Source organism: Pseudonaja textilis, chromosome Z (genome assembly GCF_049901715.1).
Source record: "Pseudonaja textilis isolate UNSWEBS1 chromosome Z, rPseTex1.2, whole genome shotgun sequence".
Taxonomy (NCBI): domain Eukaryota; kingdom Metazoa; phylum Chordata; class Lepidosauria; order Squamata; family Elapidae; genus Pseudonaja; species Pseudonaja textilis.
Window position 1 is genome coordinate 128149775 of NC_142008.1, and position 21119 is coordinate 128170893.

General features: G+C 44.1%; 2 protein-coding genes across 12 annotated transcripts in view; both read left to right on the forward strand.

The window, feature by feature from the left end:
* Positions 1 to 4400: 4400 nt before the first annotated feature.
* Positions 4401 to 13277, forward strand: VKORC1 (vitamin K epoxide reductase complex subunit 1). Its single transcript, XM_026721128.2, has 3 exons — positions 4401 to 4633; positions 8746 to 8855; positions 10182 to 13277. Exons 1-3 carry the CDS (start codon positions 4464 to 4466, stop codon positions 10406 to 10408), a joined length of 507 nt encoding a protein of 168 aa, XP_026576913.1. The 5' UTR covers positions 4401 to 4463; the 3' UTR covers positions 10409 to 13277.
* A 745-nt stretch (positions 13278 to 14022) lies between these two features.
* Positions 14023 to 21119, forward strand: part of BCKDK (branched chain keto acid dehydrogenase kinase) — a 36585-nt gene continuing 29488 nt past the window's right edge. For 3 of the 11 annotated variants that reach the window (XM_087918251.1, XM_087918256.1, XM_026721123.2), the window contains exon 1: positions 14051 to 14189. The gene's annotated coding sequence lies outside the window, so the exon portion shown is untranslated. Of the gene's footprint in view, positions 14280 to 17033; positions 17151 to 21119 lie in introns of those variants that run through there. The other 8 variants (XM_087918255.1, XM_026721120.2, XM_087918250.1 and 5 more) reach the window with 8 other exon arrangements.

Consider the following 21119-nt stretch of genomic DNA (forward strand, 5'->3'; position numbering starts at 1 on the left):
CCATTCATTTCGATGAAGTTTCCCTAGAGGAAGAACTGCTTGATGTAAACCGTCTCAGACAACCAAGACCCCCTCCAGAGATGCCAAGGAAAAACACCAACCCAACAGCCAGACAGCAACCCAATTGTCTGAGCTGGGGGGGGGGGGGCACATCTCAAGTCAACATGCAGATTCAGAAATGCCATCTGCCTAAACTGCCAGAAAAAAGGCCACATAGCTAGGGATTGCCAAGCTGAAAAAACCTTCCCACAAAGACCTCAAGCCACTTCCTCCTTCCAAAGGCAAGTTGAAGATTGCTACACCTGTTACCACTCAGACAATATCACCCCTGGGTCTAACAAAATAAGTATTTTTGTCTTTTTAGAAGGTAAGCCCTGCCGGATGGAGGTGGACACCGGGTCTGCCCTCTCTATCATCTCGTGGGCCACCCTGAAGAAGCTGCTCCCTACACTGTCCAAGAAGAAGCTGCTCAACTGCCACCTGACTCTTCGAGACTATCAGGGGAAGACCATTCCAGTCCTGGGGAAAGGCAAGTTCTTAATTCAATTCCAGAACTTTAGAGGCCACTTGCCTCTGGTGGTTGTAGATGGTGCCCTTCCCAGCTTGCTTGGGCTAGATTGGTTGCCTGCTCTTGGCCTTAGTGTAACTGGGATTCACTCTGTGGTGAATACTGAAGTAGACACCCTATTTAGGGACTACGCTGATGTTTTTAGTGATGAGCTGGGATGTTACTCTGGTACCCCTATCTCATTTGATGTAGGCCCACAAGCCACCCCCATTTGTTTAAAACCTCATAGAGTCCCTTTTGCCATTTGCCCTAAATTGGATTCAGAACTAGATAAGCTAATCAAGCAAGGGGTACTAGAGCAAGTAGATTTTGCAAAATGGGAGACACCCATAGTCACCCCACTTAAAAAAGATGACTGCGTATGAATCTGCGCAGACTATAAAACGTCCCTCAATCGTTTCCTCCAAATTAGTGTATACCCAGTCCCCGTAATCCAACACCTGCTGCACCCCTTTGAGCCAGGTACAATTTTCGCAAAGCTACATATGTCTCAAGCATATCAACAGTTTCCTGTAGACAAACATACTGCTGATTTGCAAACAATAGTTACCCACAGGGGCACTTTTTGGTGTAAGTGTTTACAATTTGGAGTTAGTGTGGCCCCTGGTATCTTTCAGTCCCTTATGGAGAGGATTCTCCAAGGACTTCCAGGTATAGTCCCATACTTTGATGACATTTTGGTCTCTGCCACCAACAAAACAAATTATTACTTAGGGTTAGGTCAGTTCTTGACCGTTTTAGGCAGCATGGGTTAAAACTCAAAAAAGACAAGTGCACCATTGCCACTAAGCAAGTGGACTTCCTAGGTTATCGAATTGACGCCTCTGGAATACATCCTATAGAATCAAAAGTCAAGGCCATCCATGAGGCACCCACACTCTCCAACAAAACGGAACTACAAGCCTTTTTAGGGCTCCTGAATTTCTACGCAGCTTTCCTTCCGCACAAGGCTTCTATAGCTGAACCTTTACATAGACTTTTAGATAAGAAAGTTCCCTGGCACTAGGGACAAAGAGAAGCTAATGCTTTCTAAGCAGTCAAATCCCTGCTAACTTCAAATGCAGTACTAATCCAATTTAACCAACAGCTTCCCCTGGTTTTAGCAGCAGACGCTTCCCCCTTTGGTGTTGGGGCAGTACTCAGCCATAGGCTGCCAAATGGCTCTGAGGCCCCAATTGCCTTCTTCTCAAGAACATTCTCTGCAGCAGAAAGGAACTATAGTCAAATTGATAAGGAAGCCTTAGCAGCAGTTGCTGCTGTCAAAAAATTCCACAAATTCCTTTATGGTCATTACTTTGAGCTTATAACTGATCACAAACCACTTTTAGGCCTTTTAGTAGGAGACAAGCAAACCCCACAGGTACTATCCCCGCGGATGACCAGGTGGACCCTGTTCCTAGCCGCCTACTCAAATAAGCTGGTACATCGCCTGGGAAAGAACCTGTGCCTTGCAGATGCCCTCAGCAGGTGCCCTCTATCAACACCAGTAAAAGGCCCCGTGCCCATCCACACCATTTTTGATTGCAACGAACTCAACCTGCCCATCTCAGCTGAGGATATTGCTGCCCACTCCAGAAGGGACAAGGTAATCTCCCAAGTCCTGGACTGGGTGGGGAGCGGGTGGCCTGAAATTCAGTACACCCCTGAATTCATGCCATTCAAGACCCGCAGGCAAGAGTTATCTTCACTACAGGGTTGCTTACTATGGGGGATAAGAGTGGTCATCCCCACTATACTACAAGAGCCAATTTTAAAAGCCCTACGCGAAGGCCACCCTGGCATACGTGAGGATGGAGGCTCTGGCCCGCAGCTACGTGTGGTGGCCAGGCATGGATGCCCGAATCTCCAGCTGGGTAAGCACGTGCCAGCCCTGCCAGGCAACTAGATCAGCACTGCCAGCAGCTGCCCCAACTCGATGGGAGGATGCTGGGGCCCCGTGGTCCCGGCTACATGTTGACCTGGCTGGCCCAGTGCATGGGCGGTTCTTTTTAGTCATAGTAGACTCGTTCTCTAAATGGATTGATGTAGCCTTGCTTCCCTCCACAATTACGCTGGCTGTCACGAGAGCCCTGACCAGACTGTTCGTCACACATGGCCTCTCTGACACCTTGATATCAGATAATGGCCCTCAGTTCACCTCTTGTGAGTTCGAAGTTTTTGCAGACAACCTGGGCATAAGGCATGCCCTCACAGCCCCTTTTCACCCTGCAAGCAATGGGATGGCTGAGAGGGCTATTAGGTCTGTAAAGGAAGCCTTGGCAAGGTTTGGCCAAGCAGATTGGCACTCCAAACTGTCCACTTACTTGCTCACCCAGCATTCTACTCCATGCACCACCACCAACAAGTCCCCTGCAAAACTATTGATGGGCAGACGCCTTAGGAGCACCCTGGACAGGTTGCACCCCCATTATGCCCCTGGCACCCCTCTAGGCTCTGACAGCCATGCCAGGGAATTCACCCTGCAAGACCTGGTTTATGCCAGGAATTATGCAGGGCACCCTCTATGGATGCCAGGGCAAATAGTCTCAATTACAGGCCCCAAGTCCTATAGGATCCTCTTGGAAGATGGTCGAGTATGGCGCCAGCACATCGACCAGTTAAGGAGGCGTTGGGAAAGAGCTGCCGTTGACTCCCAGGGACCACCAGACGTCCCGGTCTACCAGCCACATGCTGAAGCCTACCCGCCGAGCGAACCAGTCTACCCAGCGGTCGCGAATGGTTCCCCGCCAGACGATCCAGTCTACCCGCCAAACCCCGAGCTGTTCCCACAGCGAGCCAATCAAAGGGACCTACCTGGACAGCAGCCGGACACTCGGGCGAGGGCTTCAGAGGGCCAACGACGAGCTCCAAGTGACACCCTGGAAGCGAGGGACTCCTTGCAAGCAGCGAGTCCCTGGAACTATGATGATCCGGCCACGAGCGAAGGCGGCCTACCCAGCTGCAGGACTACGCATGCTCCTGGCCAGGGGAAAGGAGTGCTGTGTTCATAGACTGACGGTGGTCCTCACTCTGGTCTGCCGCCTGCGTGGGAGCGCCGAACCGCTCCCATTGGCTGATCCCGTTTGACAGCCGGCTATAAAAGGAGCTGTCAAACGGCATCAGCTGTTGCCACCAGCTGACTGCCAGTTAGCCTCAGCAGCCGCGGCAACCCTTTATTCGTTCAAATAAAGCCTGTTGAAAGTCAAGCCTGTGTCCGTCTCAGTCTCTACCGCCGCTCACAACAGAAACCTTTAGCTTTTTTGCCTCCATCTACAAAATTGTGGGAAGATTTACCTATCACACCAAGGCCCCACTACCCCAATGCTCTTAGAAATGCTAAACAAGCTTGATTTGATTAATATAGTGGTTGCATGCAAACATCAGGGCTGCACTGTAGTCTAATGTGGGGAAAAACATCCCTGAAGGGCAATTTCCAATCATTTCCTTATTGTTGCTCTAATCAAGGCATGTCCATGGGATTACCAGAGTTCAACCAGACTCAAAGGAGCCCCGCCTTTTAAGAGCCCAGGCTGCACGTTTTCCTAGTCTATAACAGGGCTCTCCAACCTTAAGCCTGGCAGACTTCAACTCCCAGAATTTCCCAGCTAGCAAAGCACTTTGGGAGTTGAAGTCCTCCAGGCTTAAAGTTGCCAAGGTTGGAGACCCCTGGTCTATAATCATTCTTGATCCTCCACCAACCTGAGATGAGCAGGCCCCTATTTAGAAAACGCCAGAAGACTACAACCCCCAGCAGGCCTTGCTCCTTTTCCTTCTCCGCTCTCTTGACTGGCTGGGATGCCTATTCGAACGCCCGCAGGCCGGCCAATGAGAAACGGCTTAGTGTCCCACGGCCAGGCTGGAAGAAGTAAGCATTGGCTCAAGCGGTCAGTGTTCTGTCCTCGTGGCCGACGGCAGGATGACGGTGCCCAGGTGGGAACGTGCAGCCCGGCTGCTGCTCTGCCTGGCGGGGCTGGCGCTCTCTATTTACGCCTGGCACGTGGAGACTTCCAAGGAGCGTGATGTCGCCTACCGGGCTATGTGCGATATCAGCGCCGACATCAGCTGCTCCCGTGTCTTCACCTCCAGGTCGGTGGTGCCCCCCCATCCCCCACCCCAGTTCCGATCCAGAGGATCCCAAGCTTCGCCGCCCTCTAAACATTTGCATCCCCATGAAGTGGAAGGGGTTGGGGTTTGCCTGGCTCCTGAGAGGAAGCGCTGAGAAAACCCGAGCGATTTCCTTCTACGTTTCTACATTTCCAGGTTTTAGAGGTTTATTCCGGACGGGAGACCATCAGGAGATCCAAGGCTGCAGGAATTCAGAGTCGGGAAGTTGCGATAGTCTTCGTTGCGTCTTGCGCGCCTAATCGGAGGTTAAAGGCCAGGACGCTTTCAGAGTCGAGCTTGGGTTTTGAACGTGCTGTAATTTTCCTAGCAAAAATCCGGAAGTGGCTGGCCTTTTGCCCCCCCGCCCCCTCTCTTTTTGCCTTTTCTGGCCTTCCAATCGAGTCTGCAGCCCTGGGGTCCTCTGGTGCAGGAGTCTCCAACCATGGCAACTTTAAGACTTCTGGACTTCAACTCCCAGGGTTCCTTAGCCAGCAAGATTGGAGACCCCTGCTCTGGTGATCTGCTATTCGTATACTGCATGAACCTGGCCTGATCTTAGTCCAGGAGAAACCAATTGGGTTCTGCTGTTGGGAAACTGGTAGCACTTCCTTTCAGATTCCCCATTGTAGGTTTACCAAGAACAGGATCAAAATACCATCCCAGCACATTTGATATTATAAAGCTGACTAAAGATTCTGGAGGTGTTCTTACAGATACTCTCCGACTTACAACCAATCCTTTAATGATCGTTTAAGGCAGGGGTGTCCAACCTTGACAACCTTAAGACTTGTGGACTTCAACTCCCAGAATTCTGGCTGGTGAATTCTGGGACTTGAAGTCCACAAGTCTTAAAGTTGCCAAGGTTGGACACCCCTGGTTTAAGGTTACAGCAGCACTGGGTATTTACAGCAGCACAATGTATTTATTATGACAAATGCACTGTCCTGAATCATGTGATCCCTGTTCATAACTTTCCTAGCCAGCTTCCAACAAGCAAAGTTGGTGGGGGAAGCCAGATTTATTTAATAGCTGCATGATTCACTTAAGAACCACAATAATTGGCAAAACTCGCATAGCAACTGACTCGCTTGGTAACGGAAATTTTGAGCTCAATTGTAGTCAGCAAACAATTACCTGTACAGAAAAAAAAAAAAACAGAATTACACAGAGTTTAGGCTTCATTATCCCTGGAATAATGTTCTGTATTAGCTGCAGGGGAGAATTTGTATGTTTTAATCATTTGTAAAATTAATAAAGGCAAGATACAAATAAAAAAATAGAAATTCTCCAGGACAGCCCTTCTGTTCATAGAAAGTTATTTATGGAGAAAGCTAGTTTTAACCCAGGCTGGAATAGAACCGAACTATTTGATACTGTGGTTCCTATCTCCCCCATTCTGTGTCTTCATCCACATCGTGCCTCCAAATAAATTTGTGGCTCCTAGCCCAGGACTCCCTGCCCTACAATTTAGTTGAAATGCCCTTCTCATTTTGGTCTCTGGTTAGGCTCCAATACAATTCGCAGGAAATTTGGGAGGCGGGGAGACAGTCTTTCCCATCAGAACCAGCATTTGAGCTGTGGTGTGAACTCTTATCTTCCAGCACCACTGAAAAAGACTTGATTTTTGAATGACTTTGCCTCTTAGCCCCAGTGAGAGATGAGCATCAAGAGAAAAAAGAGCTGAAAAGGAGTTGTCAGAGTTTCTCATCATTTGCAAATATTGCATGAGCTGCACCGATTACCAGTTTGACTTCTGGATGCTGGTTTCTATAAGGGACTGCTTATTTTTAGTTATCTCTGCATCTCTGGTTCGGTTCAGCAAGTCAGGTTAGCTTTGGGGCCTGCCAATTAAAGAATGTCATTTTTCTTGACCCAGGAAGTGGGCCTACACTGTTGGCAGTTGCTGCCCTCTGGACCAATTTCCCCCCAGAAATTCATGGAACTTCCAGCTTTATGGCATTCTGGAAATTATAGGAGACTGTCAGGCCTTGGGGTCAGAGGGACTGGGAAGCCCCCTTTTTATTTTCACTTTGTTTTTAGTTTTCATACTTTGGTATGAAAACTAAAAACTTCTGGTTCATTGTTTAATTTTTCACCTAATAAGTTGGGTGTTTCTTATAAGTTGTCCAGAATCATGTGGGAGTTGAACACCCTGTAAAACAAAATAAAATATGAGGCAAGGGAGGGCAGAGTGATACCTTCACCCCATTTGAGCCTTCACCAGATAACTACATCTTTCTATAATGTGTCCAAAGTAGGATAGTTTTTTTTTTTTTTGTTAGTCGTGAAGTCATGTCCAACCCATTGCGATCCCTTGGACAACATTCCTCCAGGCCTTCCTGTCCTCCAGGCCTTCCTGTCCTCCAGGCCTTCCTGTCCTCTACCATCTTCTGGAGTCCATTTAAGCTCATACCTACTGCTTCAGTGACTCCATCCATCCACCTCATTCTCTGCTGTCCCCTTCTTTTGCCCTCAATCGTTCCCAGTATTGAGCTCTTCTCCAGTGAGTCCTTCCTTCTCATTAGGTGGCCAAAGTATTTGAGTTTCATCTTCAGGATCTGGCCTTCTAAAGAGCAGTCAGCGTTGATCTCCTCTAGGACTGACCGGTTGGATGGCCTTGCAGTCCAAGGGACTCGAAGGAGTCTTCTCCAGCACCAGAGTTCAAAGGCCTCAATTCTTTGGTGCTCAGCCTTTCTTATGGTCCAACTTTCAAGCCTTCAAGCCATACATTGCAACTGAGAAAACCATGGACGTGGAAAAACCCTATGGACAGTACCAAAAAGGGCTATTTTGAACATGGTCATTTGTGCCTTGAGTGAGAACGCTGGGCTGGTTTGTTCAACGAGGCCATCTGTTTTCTTGCCTGTCCGTGGTATTCTCAGGAGACTTCTCCCACAACAAAGTTGAGAAGCATCAATACAGCTAGTTCTTGATTTACAACCATTTGTTTAGTGATTGTTCAAAGTTCCCTAGAAAACTGACTTACAACTGGTACTTACTGTAGGAAAAGACAAGGCAGAAAGTGGGAGTGGTATCAAGAGGGAAATTTGCCTGGAGTTGTTATGTTTCCACAAACAATCCAAATCCAGCCCTCCTTAAATTCTGTTAAGTCTTATCTAGCACCAATTTAGTGTTGACTGTTAGTTGGTTAGATTCTTGTGTACAGTCATGAGCTGTATGTCAATTTAACAGGAATGTAATGTGTGCTCCTGATTCTTCATGCTGCACACACTTACAACTATCTGTAGCATCTCCAAGCTCAAGTGATCAAAATTTGGGCGCTTGGTGAGCAACATGTATTTAAGATAGTGGCAGCGTCCCAGGGTCATGTAGTCACCATTTGCAATCTTCCTGCCCAGCTTCAACGTCAATGAGGAAAGCAGATTTGCTTAATGACTGCATGATACTTAATAGCTTATGGTGGTTCGCTTAAGAGCCAGTGCAAAAACAATTGTAAAATTAGGCATGATAACAACCATCTTGCTTAAAACAGCAAAATTTCGGATCCCAGTCATGATTGTAACTCAAAGACTACCCGTACTCTTTTTCTCCTGTTTCTTCAAAATCCAATTTTCCTTCTGTCAAGTGTCACAAAGAAAACGGTTGCCTGCATCTTTAGGGGACTGGAGGCTAAAACATATGAAGAACAGTGGCAGGAACTGGTATGAAAAAAAGGACTAGGACAGTGTTCCAGTATCTCAGGGCTGCCACAAAGAAGAGGGAATCAAACTATTCTCCAAAGCCCCTGAGGGCAGGACAAGAAGCAACAGGTGGAAACTAATCAAGGAGAGAAGCAACCTAGGATGAATTTCCTGACAGTTAGAACAATTAATCAGTGGAGCAACTTGCCTCCAGAAGTTGTGAATGCTCCAACACTGGAAGTTACAAAGAAGATGCTAGAAAACCATTTGTCTGAAGTGGTGTAGGGTTTCCTGCCTGGGCCTCCAAGGTCCCTGTTATCCTTATTCTATTATTTCAGGACAGTGTGTTGTTTTCCGATTTCTCCTTCTAGATTCGGGCTGAGATTCCCTGGAATTCCTCGCCCTAACCTCTGCTTATTGTCACTAATCATTACCCAGCATTATTTTTTCCAGGTGGGGTCGTGGTTTTGGCTTGGTGGCAGACCTCCTGGGACCTCACAGCCTCTTCAATCAGCCAAACAGCATTTTTGGGATTATTTTCTACATTCTGCAGATACTTCTCGGTGAGTAAGAGGCACAGAATGTGCAAGAGAAAGCATGATGGAAAGTCCATCCTTCTGTCCTCTTTAGCCCCACAATTGCCTCACAATTGATTAGATGTATATCTTGTCTTTTTTCCTCGGAGCTTAGAAAGGCTCACACTGGGGGGAGGGGGTGTCTTGTGAGCTAGGCTGCTGTGACATATGGTCATTCAAGCAGGTTTAAGTGGGGTGCAATTTCTTCACATGGCTCATTAACCAGCATTAATCTATTGTCTTCCTTAGCAGAGGAAACCAGATGGCTGATTTATCTTCAGGCTCTCTCAAATATTGATAATACAGGTAGTCTTCAACTTCTGACCATAATTGAACTCTGAGTTACATTCGTAAGTCGTGCTAGTCATTAAGTAGGTCACCATGTGACTGCACCCAATTTTATAACCTTGTTTGTCAGTGTGGTTAAGGGAATCCATTTTAACCAATAGGGTTGTTATTTTTATTTTTTTACTAGAAACTGGAATAAATGCCAGTTTTTGGCAAAAACATCATGGTTATAAGTTAAGGACTGCCTGTATTAATCTTGCTTGAATCATGAGCATCAATAGAAGAGGGTTTGGAATAAGAGGGGTGGGAAACAAATGAAAGATGATAAATACTGAGTAAAGTTCCAGATCTGCAAAAATGTAAAACAGGAAAAAACTGCAAAAAAAAATTTTTTTGCAGGACAGAATGTGCTCAGTAGGCAAGAGATGCGACACAGTGGTTGCATAGGAGTTGTACCATGGGAGTGCCAAAGAAAAAGAACAGGAAGTGATCTTCAGAGGGAGTGGTTTTATGGGGATAGGTCAGGATTGGCATTTAGCATAGGAAAAGGACAAGTGAGAAACAGAGGTAAGTTGGGTTCATGTGTTATGATAAACCATGGCTTGCTTAACCATAGTTTGATCAAACATGAAATAAGTTCATACAACCACACTAAGCTCTGAAACATGATTCACACAACCCTCTGCACCAAGCCAATTTTAAGTCTTTTCCCTAGTACAGTGTTTTTTAATCTGAGCAAATTTAACACTGTTTATGAACCCTGACAACCTGAAGATGCACAGACTTCAACTCCCAGAATTCCTCAGCCAGCCGGGGTGGGTGAGTGGGGGGAATTCATCCTTCAGCCAGCATAGCTGGCTGGGGAATTGGGGGAGTTGAAGTCTGTGCGTCTTAAAGTTGCTCAGTTTGAAAAATGCTTCTCTCTTGGTTGCGAGCAAATTGATCAAATCATGCTTTTATTATTAATTCCTAAGAACATTTCTGTCAAAGCGCTGAAAAGAAGTTAACCCTGGTTCATCCTCATAGGTTTCTTTCATCACAACCTGGCAGCCATTGCTCTGGTGGGCTCTTCTTTTGTCTCCGTTGCTGGATCTCTCTATTTGGCCTACATCCTTTTTTATGTGCTCCACGACTTCTGTGTGATTTGCATCAGCACCTACATCCTCAACTTTGCCCTCCTGTTTATAAACTACAAGCGCCTTGGTTACCTCAACAGTCCACCCCTGCCGAAGAGAAAAGCCAAGAGGCACTGAATACTATGTCCTTTGGGCCTGGACCATTCCAAATTTTTGAAGATGACCAAGTAGACCAGGGGTGTCAAACTTGATTTCATTGAAAGCTGCATCAGGGTTGTGTTTGACCTCTGGGGGTGGAGGTGGCCAAGGTGGGCATGGCAGCTTGACGTCACTCATGTCGGGCGCGCCTGTGGCCCAAGCACTCTGCCAGAGATAACAGGCTCCCAAGCTCCATTTTTGGCCTCCTGCAGCCCTCTGCCAGCAAAAACCGTGTGCAGCCCTCACAAGCTCCATTTTTGGCCAGGATGGCCTCCTGCATCCTGCTGCCAGGGAAAACAGGGCCCCCTCGAGCTCCATTTTTGCTGGCAGAGAGCTGCAGGAAGCCATTGCAGCTGAAAATGGAGCTCAGGAGGGCCAGAGGAGGCCTTTTCGAATTGTTTTCCCTGGCAGAGGCACTGCGGGCCGGACTCTCGCTGTTTCCAGGGCAGCCCCATAGCCCAGACCTAAGCACCCGGGCTCCAGCTCCCGGGCCTTGAGTTTGACATCCCTGAAGTAGACAGCTTAGACACCATCTTCATCTTCTTTACCCAGGAGGTCATGTTGTTCTGCATATCTCCCACCATCCTTCAGACTCAAAACATCTCAGCTATCTGATTTCTACTACCTGCAATTAAAATGGAAGCTACCTTGCGCAATGCAAACCAAAATTAAGCTGTTTTGATTTTACAACTTTTTAAGTGGCATTTTTCCTTAGCTCTTTTAAATTGTTTTATATATGATCATTTGTGCAATTACAGATTATTCTTGATCACTTTAGATGTATAGAAAGTGATGAGTTTTATGAATGGATTTAATACAGGGGTAGATAGCATCAACCTAATATGGGCAACCAGGTCATTGATACCTGCCCTTTTTTCATATGCATAGCACACATCACATGCACATAAAAAGAGTCTTATCCCCCAGTTATACCTACCATTTTCATGCTGTTGACCTCCATCCTTCAGACATGCCGTGCTTAATATAAACTTTTAAAGATTTTGGACTATCATGTTAAAAACATCTCCTCATTGAACAGGGGCTGTTTTACACTGATAATCAGGCCTAGTTTACTTTTCCCATCATTACTTTCCTTTGCCTGGTATTATGCTGACCTTATCATTTGGCAAACTGAAACAGTGTTTCCCAAATAGCAGATAGCGATGCATAACTACGGAAAAAAATAGCAAGTTGCAGATAATTATTTTCATTAGAAATAAAACACTACACATTGTAGATAAATTAAAACTGAGACTGGTCTAGGTCCACAGCCCAAATTACGTTCAGTAGATTGTAAAATGAAAATTATAAACAGAGATGCAAACCCATCTGTAAACAGTTGCTGGTAGATCTTGATTTATGACATCAATTGGGACTAGAAATCTGGTCATAAGTTGTTCCATTCATAAGCTGAAGCACCACTTTCCCCCCTACATTTTTACTGTGGTTGTTAAGTAAATCACCTCAGTTGTTAAGTGAATCACATTAAAAAAGCCCATTCTTCTGAATTGCTTTTTTTTTCTTGAAACCAGAAAACAAGTATTATAAATCGTGGTCAGATGACTGTGGGAGATTGCAAAGGTAAATATAAGCCAGTTTTTAAGAGATCAGAGTGCGGTCACGTGACTATGAGGGCATGGGCACATTTTACAATACCATAGCCAGAGATTGTACAAGCTATAAAGCACTCATTATGAGACTCGTAACTACTGATTGTAAAACAACCCGTTGGAAGTCAATGTAATTTCTCCTGGTAAGAAACAAACTGAAAAATATTTCTGTATACAGAGATGTTCTTGCAAAGCAAAAATCCAGAGTTAACAAAAATGAGGTCCTTTGTACTCTTTGAACTTGGCTGTTGCAGATGTTTCATTACCCAATTAGGTAACACCATCAGTCCTTCAAACACTGATGATGTTACTTAGTCTGGGTAATGAAATGCAGGGGTGGGATTCTACCAGTTCTCTCCACCTCTGTAGAACCGATAGTTCTGAAGAGCAGCAGACAGAGAGCATACATAGAACCAGTTCTATGTCTGCTGCTGTTTGGCCCACCCACCCGCCTGGGCTCTTATCTGACCTTTATTTCCTGCTTTTTCAATCACAGCTGCTTTGCACGACACAGCTGCGGTTGAAAAAGCAGGAAAAAGGGGCTTTTCCAACCACTGCGCACTTGCACACAGCGCTGCTCAGCTGTCCGGGCAGTTCAGCAGGTCGTAAATTGTGCACACACAACACACAGCGACAGAACCGGTAGTTATACTGGTCAAATCCCATCCCTGATGAAATGTCTGCAAAAAAACCAACCGAGCCTAGAGAACACCAAGGATCCCTCATTTCAACTCTGAATTAAAAATACCTTTTGTTCGTAGCATAACGTAAATCCAAGAACATTGGGATTCAGTTGGAAATTTACAAAAATTGAATTATGACATATTCAGCCATTTAAAATAGAGCTAACATGTTAGACTTAAATTTTACAAAGGTAGTTTGAATTATTATTATTATTTTAAACACTATGCTGATTTTGATTTTCTGTACCAAAAGTTCCTATGCCATTTATTTCTATGTATAACAAAACATATTTGCCAGAGGCTGGGCTTATATTTCATTTTGTTTTAATTGAATCATTTTCTAGCTGCAGGAAGAGAAAGTTGAGCAGAAGGAACATGTGGATTCCCTTTCCCATTCATTTTTAGGTGAAATAATAAATGGAAAGATTTTTTTTTAAATGGAGGAATTGTTCTCTCTGCTAACAGCAAGGGACGCTGTTCTATTAGTGCAACCAGCTCTGAATTTAACTCTTGTAATGTTTATCCAAAAATAAAGACATCAAAGATAAAAATCCAGATTGGCTTTCTGTCTAATTGACTCAGTTAAGACTTGTATGATCATGATATATATGCTTGTATGTAAAAGTCAGCCCCATTTTCAAATTACATCAGTATTTTTTGAATATTTATTTTCACATAAAGGAAAAATAATACCTTCTTAAATCCCACTTTTCATTTAAAAAAATACATTTCTACTGATATATTTCTTTAATTTCTTCCAGAGATGTCTTGATTTATAAACAGTACTTTTTTGAAGAATATTTGCATAAATTGATTATGCTAAAACTAGCTGTTCAAGCAAAAAAATAATAATCTTGGAATGATAATGAAAGCAGGATCAGAAACATTAAAATGAAAATAAAAAAGGACTTGATGATATTTCTATTTTCAATTCTGGAGTACATATCCAGAAACCTCAAAGACAATTATATCTTAAGTGCTTCTTTGCATCAGCATCGTGAGGTTAAAAAAAAAATGTAGAAATTAATCCTATGGGATTTTTTTAATCTGCAATACGCTTTTTCGTATTCGGACTGGAAATACCCCATGTCTCGATTTTTTTTACCGCTTTTGAAAGTTGATGCGTTTCACGACTGTTACGAATTATTGAAATAAACGCTTATTTTATTATTCACACGATCACCCTTTTGCCATCGCTACAAAGATCTGATGCTCTTTAATACCACATTTCCCGTCAGGCTCCGCCCATGTCGCGCGAGGCTTTCTGGGATTTGTATTTCTCGGAGCGCCTGCAAAGCTTAATGGAAGCGCACTTGCTGGACTGCATTTCCCATGCGGCATTGCTGCCTTTATCTCCGTCAAAAAAAACCGCCTGCCATCAGTTCCCCCTTTTTCTGCTAAGAAAAAAAGCAGCTGGTTTAGTCCGGTCCTGAAGTGTGAAAATTGCGGCGGAATTTCGGCTTGGCGGTAAGATGTCATTTAAGGAACATACCATTGTGTTTGTGCGGGGAGGGGGGAAGTTTTAGACCCTGCTTTCTTGTTGCCCCGGCACGGAAGGTAGGAGGCAGCTTCCTGGTTTTTACTAGGGCGAGGGGGGGAGGCAGGCGCTGGGAGGGAATTGGGGTTCGCCTTTCGGCCCAGGAAGCCGCCTGATGGGTTTGACAGAGTGGGTGGGAGAGGGGATTCAGGACTCCAGGTACCCCCTGGAGAAAGGTATGAGTGGGCTCGTTGCAGCATTAAAGAGAATAAATATTATTTAAGAATAATCATGGGTTGTGAAAAGGATATGGGATTGGAAGGAAGTTGAAACACAGTTTTTTTGTGTGTGACAGTGGGAAAAAGCAAACAAAAAACTGGTAGCAACCACTGCAAGGCCCAAAGTGAAACATCTGGAGCAGAGAATGGAAGGCGATTCTCCCTTTCTTAATTTTATTTCTGCTTCCTTGGTTGCTTCCAATGAATAACATTCAAACAGTAGGCTCTTTGGGACAGAGATTGGGGTGTGGGAGAAATTTTGGCCCGTGTGAGTCTCACCCACATTGATGGCACTGGTTCATTCTAGCGCCCAGAGGTTTAATTAGCATAACTCTGGAATTGAAATTAAACCAAATTTAACCCAGTTGGTTAAACCAGGGGCAGAATGACAAGACTGGTGATTGGCAGAGGTCCCCTGGTTCCCTTTGGATGTTAGATGGCTTTGGGCAGTCCTCCAAGACATCCTACCTTGTTCATTTCCCCTTACTAGAAGTTTAACCTGGAAATGTAAACAGCTAGACCTGGCAAGAAAGGGGTGATGGTCTCCACTTCTTGGTATGTAGTAGCTGTTCCAAAATATGCAAACATGTAATATTAATGAGTAATGACTGGAAAAAAATATTACCTCAATTAGTTTCCCAACCCAAGTGCGGTGTTAATACTCTTCAGCATAAATTATGATACAATATTGTATATTATAGGATATGCAGAATTACCTGACAGACTAAAGACAGACTGAAAGCAAACTACACATAATATCAACTCTTGGAAGATAGCATATTTGAGATCTGCGGGCTGGCCCTGGCAATGTGAAATCGTGTTTTCATAACAAAGTGTGTTGTTTGCTGCCTTGAATCTCTCCTGAAAGTCAAGAGATAAACATTGGAATATATGAGCCATATTTTCAAGTTAGTTGACTTGGCATTCAGACTAGCTGAGAGAAGAAACGATGATATGACATTGCACTAGGTTTCATACTAAAAACTAGCCCTGAAGCTTGATTAGCAGGTATTCTGGATGATGAATTATGGCAGCTAAATTACTCTGAAAAACATGTTGCCCAGCACTGCCAAATTTCTCAGGTAATGAGCATCAAAAGAGACCTTCAGTTCAAGGAAAAGGCAAGGCTTGTGAAATTTGGGGCTTGTGTTATATAATGTGCTTCTGGGGATAAGCTGTTAATGTTTTATGGCAGTGTTTCTCAATACTGGCAGGTTTAAGAGTGTGGACTTCAATTCCCAGAATCCCCAGCCAACCTTCCTGCTGGTTGCAGGAAGAATTTCTCCTTGTTGGATAGGGAATTCTGGGAGTTGAAATCTGTACATCTTAAATTTGTCAGGGTTGAAAAACTAAGGTTCCAGAATATGCTAAAATCCTATGAATAATTGATGGGAAAATGTACCTTTGATTGCTGTCATATTAGCCATGGTTTTGACCACAGGAAGAACAGTGTTGGGTCTAGTCTCTTAACTAGAATCTTGTCCTTGTGTCTATCAATTGTAAATTGAGATAAAAGAGATAATAGTTTAATAGCTAAATTTTTCTGCAGGTTTCAAAGTAATTTCTAGTTAAATATTTAGTGTCCTAGAAACAAATGGCTCCTTAACTATTCTGGAAGCAGTGGCCTGTTAACCTGTTACAATAATCTTAATTCCCGAATTCTTTGGAATTAGGCACACTTCCTGTTGAGACTTTCAAGGAAACTAGCCAAGTTGAAGAATGTAGGGAGAGGGAAAAAAGCACTTTCCTTTTTCTGATAATTATAAAACTCGAGTTGGCCCTTACTGGAACCAGGAACCTGGAACATAGAAATGCTGGAATGGATCTTACAGAAACATTTCTCCCCCAAATAAATTATAAATATAAGATAAAAATTTGGGGCAAATGCAAGGAGGAAGAAAGACATATTATTTAGGAAAGCTAAATAAATTTTTCTCAGTAAAACAAAGAGTAAATTCAGATATCATGTCATATCATGTGTTGTTTTGCCCTGGTTTGTTGAAAAAGCCATAATCAGCTGGATTTACACATAGTGCTTAACCCAAACCACACAAATCGCCTTCTTGCTTCATCACCCTTAATGTGTGAGTCCAGGCAGTAAAAGAAAACACAGTGAAAAAAAGATCCAGAGCAGTAAAGGACTTACCAGAAACAAGTCCCTGAAATTTATTTGCAAGAAAATACACTTAGTGTTATAAGTTTCCTGTTAAGTGCTGTGCTTAAAAGTTACCACCACTGAAAATGAGCTGGCAGATTCTGTCTGGTTTTTTTTTCTCTCCCCATTTTGCTGCCTGGTCCACAATTTAATGGCTTCCTGCTGATTGACTCCAGTCCCTAACAAGCTTGCAGATTCCCCAGGCATCAGCTGATGAGACAGTTGCCACCATAATAATTTTCCAGATTCCAAAAACTTTTATCGGCGCTCCGGGATTTCATAAGCCTGTTCGCCCAGTGCCTTTCTAGTCCTGCAGCCTTACCCACCCCCCCCTCCCCTTGCAGGTTTCAGCTGCTTGGGGTGAAATGAGGCCAAAGACACGGGCAGAGCTCAGCTGTCTTATACATACAGGCATTGCTGAGAACGTGAAGGTTGTAGAGAGGGGCCAGACGCAGTGGTTGTATGTTGGCTTTTCTGGGATCTGTGTGGAAGGGACCTATGCCAGACCTGGAGAAGAGGTAGGTGAATGGATACTGGGATTTCTGGAGATTTGTGGGTTTCTTACTGCTTTGAGTTGTGGCTTCCAGGATCACCAAGCCACAAGATTTCCTTCTGCAACTCAAGCCAGGTGTCCTTGTTTCCTGTTGACTTTAATTTCTTAGCCTTTTGGCCAGTTTGGGAAAATGTTGTGGGGCACTATTTGGCTGCCTAGCATTAACTTCAAGTGTCCTGTTTTTCAACTCCTTAGAACGGTATTTGTCAACCTTGGCAGCTGAAGATGTGTAGACTTCAACTCCCAGAATTCCCCATCTAATTATGTGGAATTGAAGTCCAGAGGATAATAAACATTGTTTTAGGGCTTAGTGTCCTTCCAAGATTGGAAACAAACTAGTAATCCTGGTACCTTTTCCACCCCTTTGCTTGCCCTTCTCTAATGCCCAGTTAGGTCCTGGCCAGAGATGGTATTCAGCTAGTTCTGACCAGTTCTGGAGGATCAGTAGCAGAAATTTTGAGTAGTTCCACCTCTGACTGGCCCCGCCCCCATCTATTCTCTGCCTCCCCAGTCCCAGCTGATTGGCTGGGTCTTCTTTTGTTGCCCTGAACAAGAGAATGGAGCTGGAAAGCAGGTTAGTGGGATGGGGAGGGAATGGGATTTTGCAGTATCCTTACCCAGCCACGCCCACCAAGCCATACCCACCAAGCCATGCCCACTGGTCCTGGTAGTTAGAGTGTTGTACTATAGTCTACTGCTGGCTGCCACCAATTCGGCAGTTCTATTCTGAGCGCCTCAAGATAGACTCAGCCTTCCATTCTTCCAAGGTTGTTAAAATGAGGTCCCAGATTGTTGGGGGCAATAGGGTGACTCTGTAAACCGTTTAGAGAGGGGCTGTAAAGCATGGGAAACAGTATATAAGTCTGAGTGCTATTGCTGTTAGGCATCAGCTCCCATTGTGTCTGATTGATTACTGGTCATGAGGAGTTTTGTTGTTCAAGAACGTCTGATAGGCCATCAGTTCTCCATCACAATACACCAAAGTTATGAATGCTAATACTGTACTATTATTATTATAAGGCTACAGTAACAGAAACTTGCAAGTCTGAATATGCTTCTCCCCTCCCGCCTTTTATCTTGATGAGAACTAGGCAAGGTCTTGCTGAGATGCTTTCTCAGATTATAGTTCTGGCCCAGACTCAGGTTTTCTTTATCTGTTGTCTTGGCTGTAGCTCTTCTTCCTGTTCCTCCAGTTTATTCCTTATCCCCTTCACCCAGGCCCAGATTCTCACCAGAGTTTCTCACTCTGGATCAGGAGTGTCAAAAAACTCAATTTCATTGAGGACCCCATCAGGGCTGTATTTGATCTCAGAGGGCTGGGGTGGGCGTGGCCAGCTCAACCTCACTCGTGTCGGGGATGCCTGTGGTAGCCCCAGCGCTCTGCCAGTGAAAACGGGTTCCTGAGCTCCGTTTTCGGCTGCAACCTTCTGCAGGCAAAAATGGAGCTTGGGAGGGCCACCTACAGCCCTGCTGAACTCCGTTTTCGCTGGCAGAGGCACTGCGGGCTGGTCCTTCACTGTTTCCAGAGTGGCCCCTTGGGCCAGATCTAAGCACTCCATGACCCGGATGCGGCCCAATGGGCCTTTGACACCTCTACTGTAGACACTCAAGTGAGGGCTTCCTTGCTGGACTTCTTTTCTTTTACTTTTCAAGACGGAAGGCAAGACTGGAATCCATGCCCTACCATGCTCCATTTCCACCTTCAAAAGTTTACATTGTATGGAGGAGCCACCATGTCTGTGTGAACCTAAAACAAGATTAGATTAGATTTCCGCCTATCAAAAGGAAGACAGCCCCATCCTGTAAGGTTGTCTGGAAAACTCGGTTGATTACAAAACATCCCCAAATTGCAAGAGAATATTTGAGGATCAGCCTTTCTCTCTCAGCCCAAGCCACCTTGCAAGTTTATTCAAAGGATAGAAGAAAATTACTAGTATGCGTTGGACTGAGAAAAGAACACTGTGGGTGTCAGTGGTGTTACTGTCACAATATCACTATTTTGTTATAAAATGGTACTTAAGAAATAATTTTGATTGAAGGCGTATAGAAGTCACACCAAAAAAGGAATATGTGTGAGCATGCATGCTCTGGAGAAAAAGCAAGATACAGATCAAATAAGTACTACACAAAGCAGGTGAATAAGGGGGTTTATGTTTTACTTTGCAGTCTTTAGCAGTTTTAAGATGGAAGCTTAAATGGAAATACATTAAAGAGGTAGTCCTCGGCTTGCAACCATGTGTTTAATGACCGATCAAAGTTACAATGGCACAGAAAAAAGTGACATTTTTCACTCTTACAACGGTTGCAGCATCCCTGTAGTCACATGGTCAAAATCCAGACACATGGCAACTGGCATGTATTATGACGGTTGCAGTGTCCCAGGGTCATGTGATCCCCTTTTGCGACCTTCTGACGAGCAAAGTCAATGGAAAAGCCAGATTAACTTAATAACCGTGTTACTAACTTAACAACTGTGGTGATTCACTTAATGGCTGTGGCAAAACAGGTCGTAAAATGGGGCAAATTTTACTTAACCACTCTCTTGCTTAGCAGCTGAAATTTTGGGCTCAGTTGTGGTTATAAGTTGAGGACTGCCTGCAGTTGAATAATTTATTATTTAATGGGCGCAAAACAAATTTTAGTCTACACATGCACACACCAGGCATAACTTTTGCGTAGATTTTGAGAAGTAATCGCTGAGTTTCTAGCCCTGATCAAAACACAAAGGTCTGCTTTGGAGGCAGAAAAGGCAAGAAAAAGAAAATACATATTTGTTTTGGGAGGCTGATTAGTGAAAGAACACGTAGTTGAAGTACACAAAGTAATCTACCCAAATGAAAAAAAGAATGTAAATGCTTTTTGTCCCAGGCAGCCATACATCTTAAGAGACCAGGCAAAGTTTTCAATGTTCTCCTGGTGCTGAGAAGAGAGTGGAACAGAAGGTAGAAAATTCTAGAAATATTCGGAATTTCCTATTTGTGATAAGAGCTCAAATAGAACAGTATTTTTCAACCTTGGCCACTTCAAGAAATATGGACTTCAACTCCCAGAATTCCCCAGCCAGCCATGCTGTTTGGGGAATTCTGGGAGTTGAAGTCCACAATATCTTAAAGTAGAAAAGATTGCAAAATACTGAAGTAAAAGTGGATACCGATGTCCCATAATAACCCATCTTACACTTTATGATAGGTGGTGTGGGGAGGGAGAATGTAATTTAGTAATTAGCAAATGGGAGTATTTGAGGGTTTCCCTGGATAGAAGAAGGGAGGATGCAGAACAAGAGAAATAAAGGGAAGGGGACCCAAATATAGAGAAAACATGGGTGGGTGTATCTTTCTAGAACAGATGTTACAAAGAACACCGTCTCTTGTAATAAGTAGGCTTTTTTCTTCCAGTGAAATTATTTCTATAGGCCTCTTAAGTATCTCTTGGCTATTATATTTAAGAATGCCTTACTGTACAGGTAGTCCTAGACTTACAACAGTTCATTTAGTGACTGAAGTTACAATGGCACTGGAAAAAGTGACGACCATTTTTCACACTTACATCTTTTACAACCCCCTGGCCACGTGATCAAAATTCAGATGCTTGGCAACTGATTCATCTTTATGACGATTGTAGTGCCCCACGGTCACATGATCACCTTTTGCCACCTTCTGACAAGCAAAGTCAATGGAGAAGCCAGATTCACTTAACAATTGTGTTACTAACTTAACAACTGTAGTGATTCATTTAACAACTGTGGCAAGAAAGATCATAAAATGAGGCAAAATTCACTTAACAACTGTCTCACTTAGCCACAAAAATTTGGGGGTCAATTGTTGTTCTAAGTCGAGGACTATCCATATAAACAAATCCCTTAGAATATATAAAATTTGAATCAGTAAATGGCTTTTCCTTTTCTTTCTGTCCTTCCCTGATAAAAACAGAAGGC

Coding starts and splice junctions, on each gene's coding strand:
- VKORC1 (XM_026721128.2), top strand. CDS start 4,464: ATGACGGTGCCCAGGTGGGAACGTGCAGCCCGGCTGCTGCTCTGCCTG. Junction 4,634..8,745: donor TCCCGTGTCTTCACCTCCAG/GTCGGTGGTGCC, acceptor TATTTTTTCCAG/GTGGGGTCGTGGTTTTGGCT. Junction 8,856..10,181: donor CATTCTGCAGATACTTCTCG/GTGAGTAAGAGG, acceptor TCATCCTCATAG/GTTTCTTTCATCACAACCTG.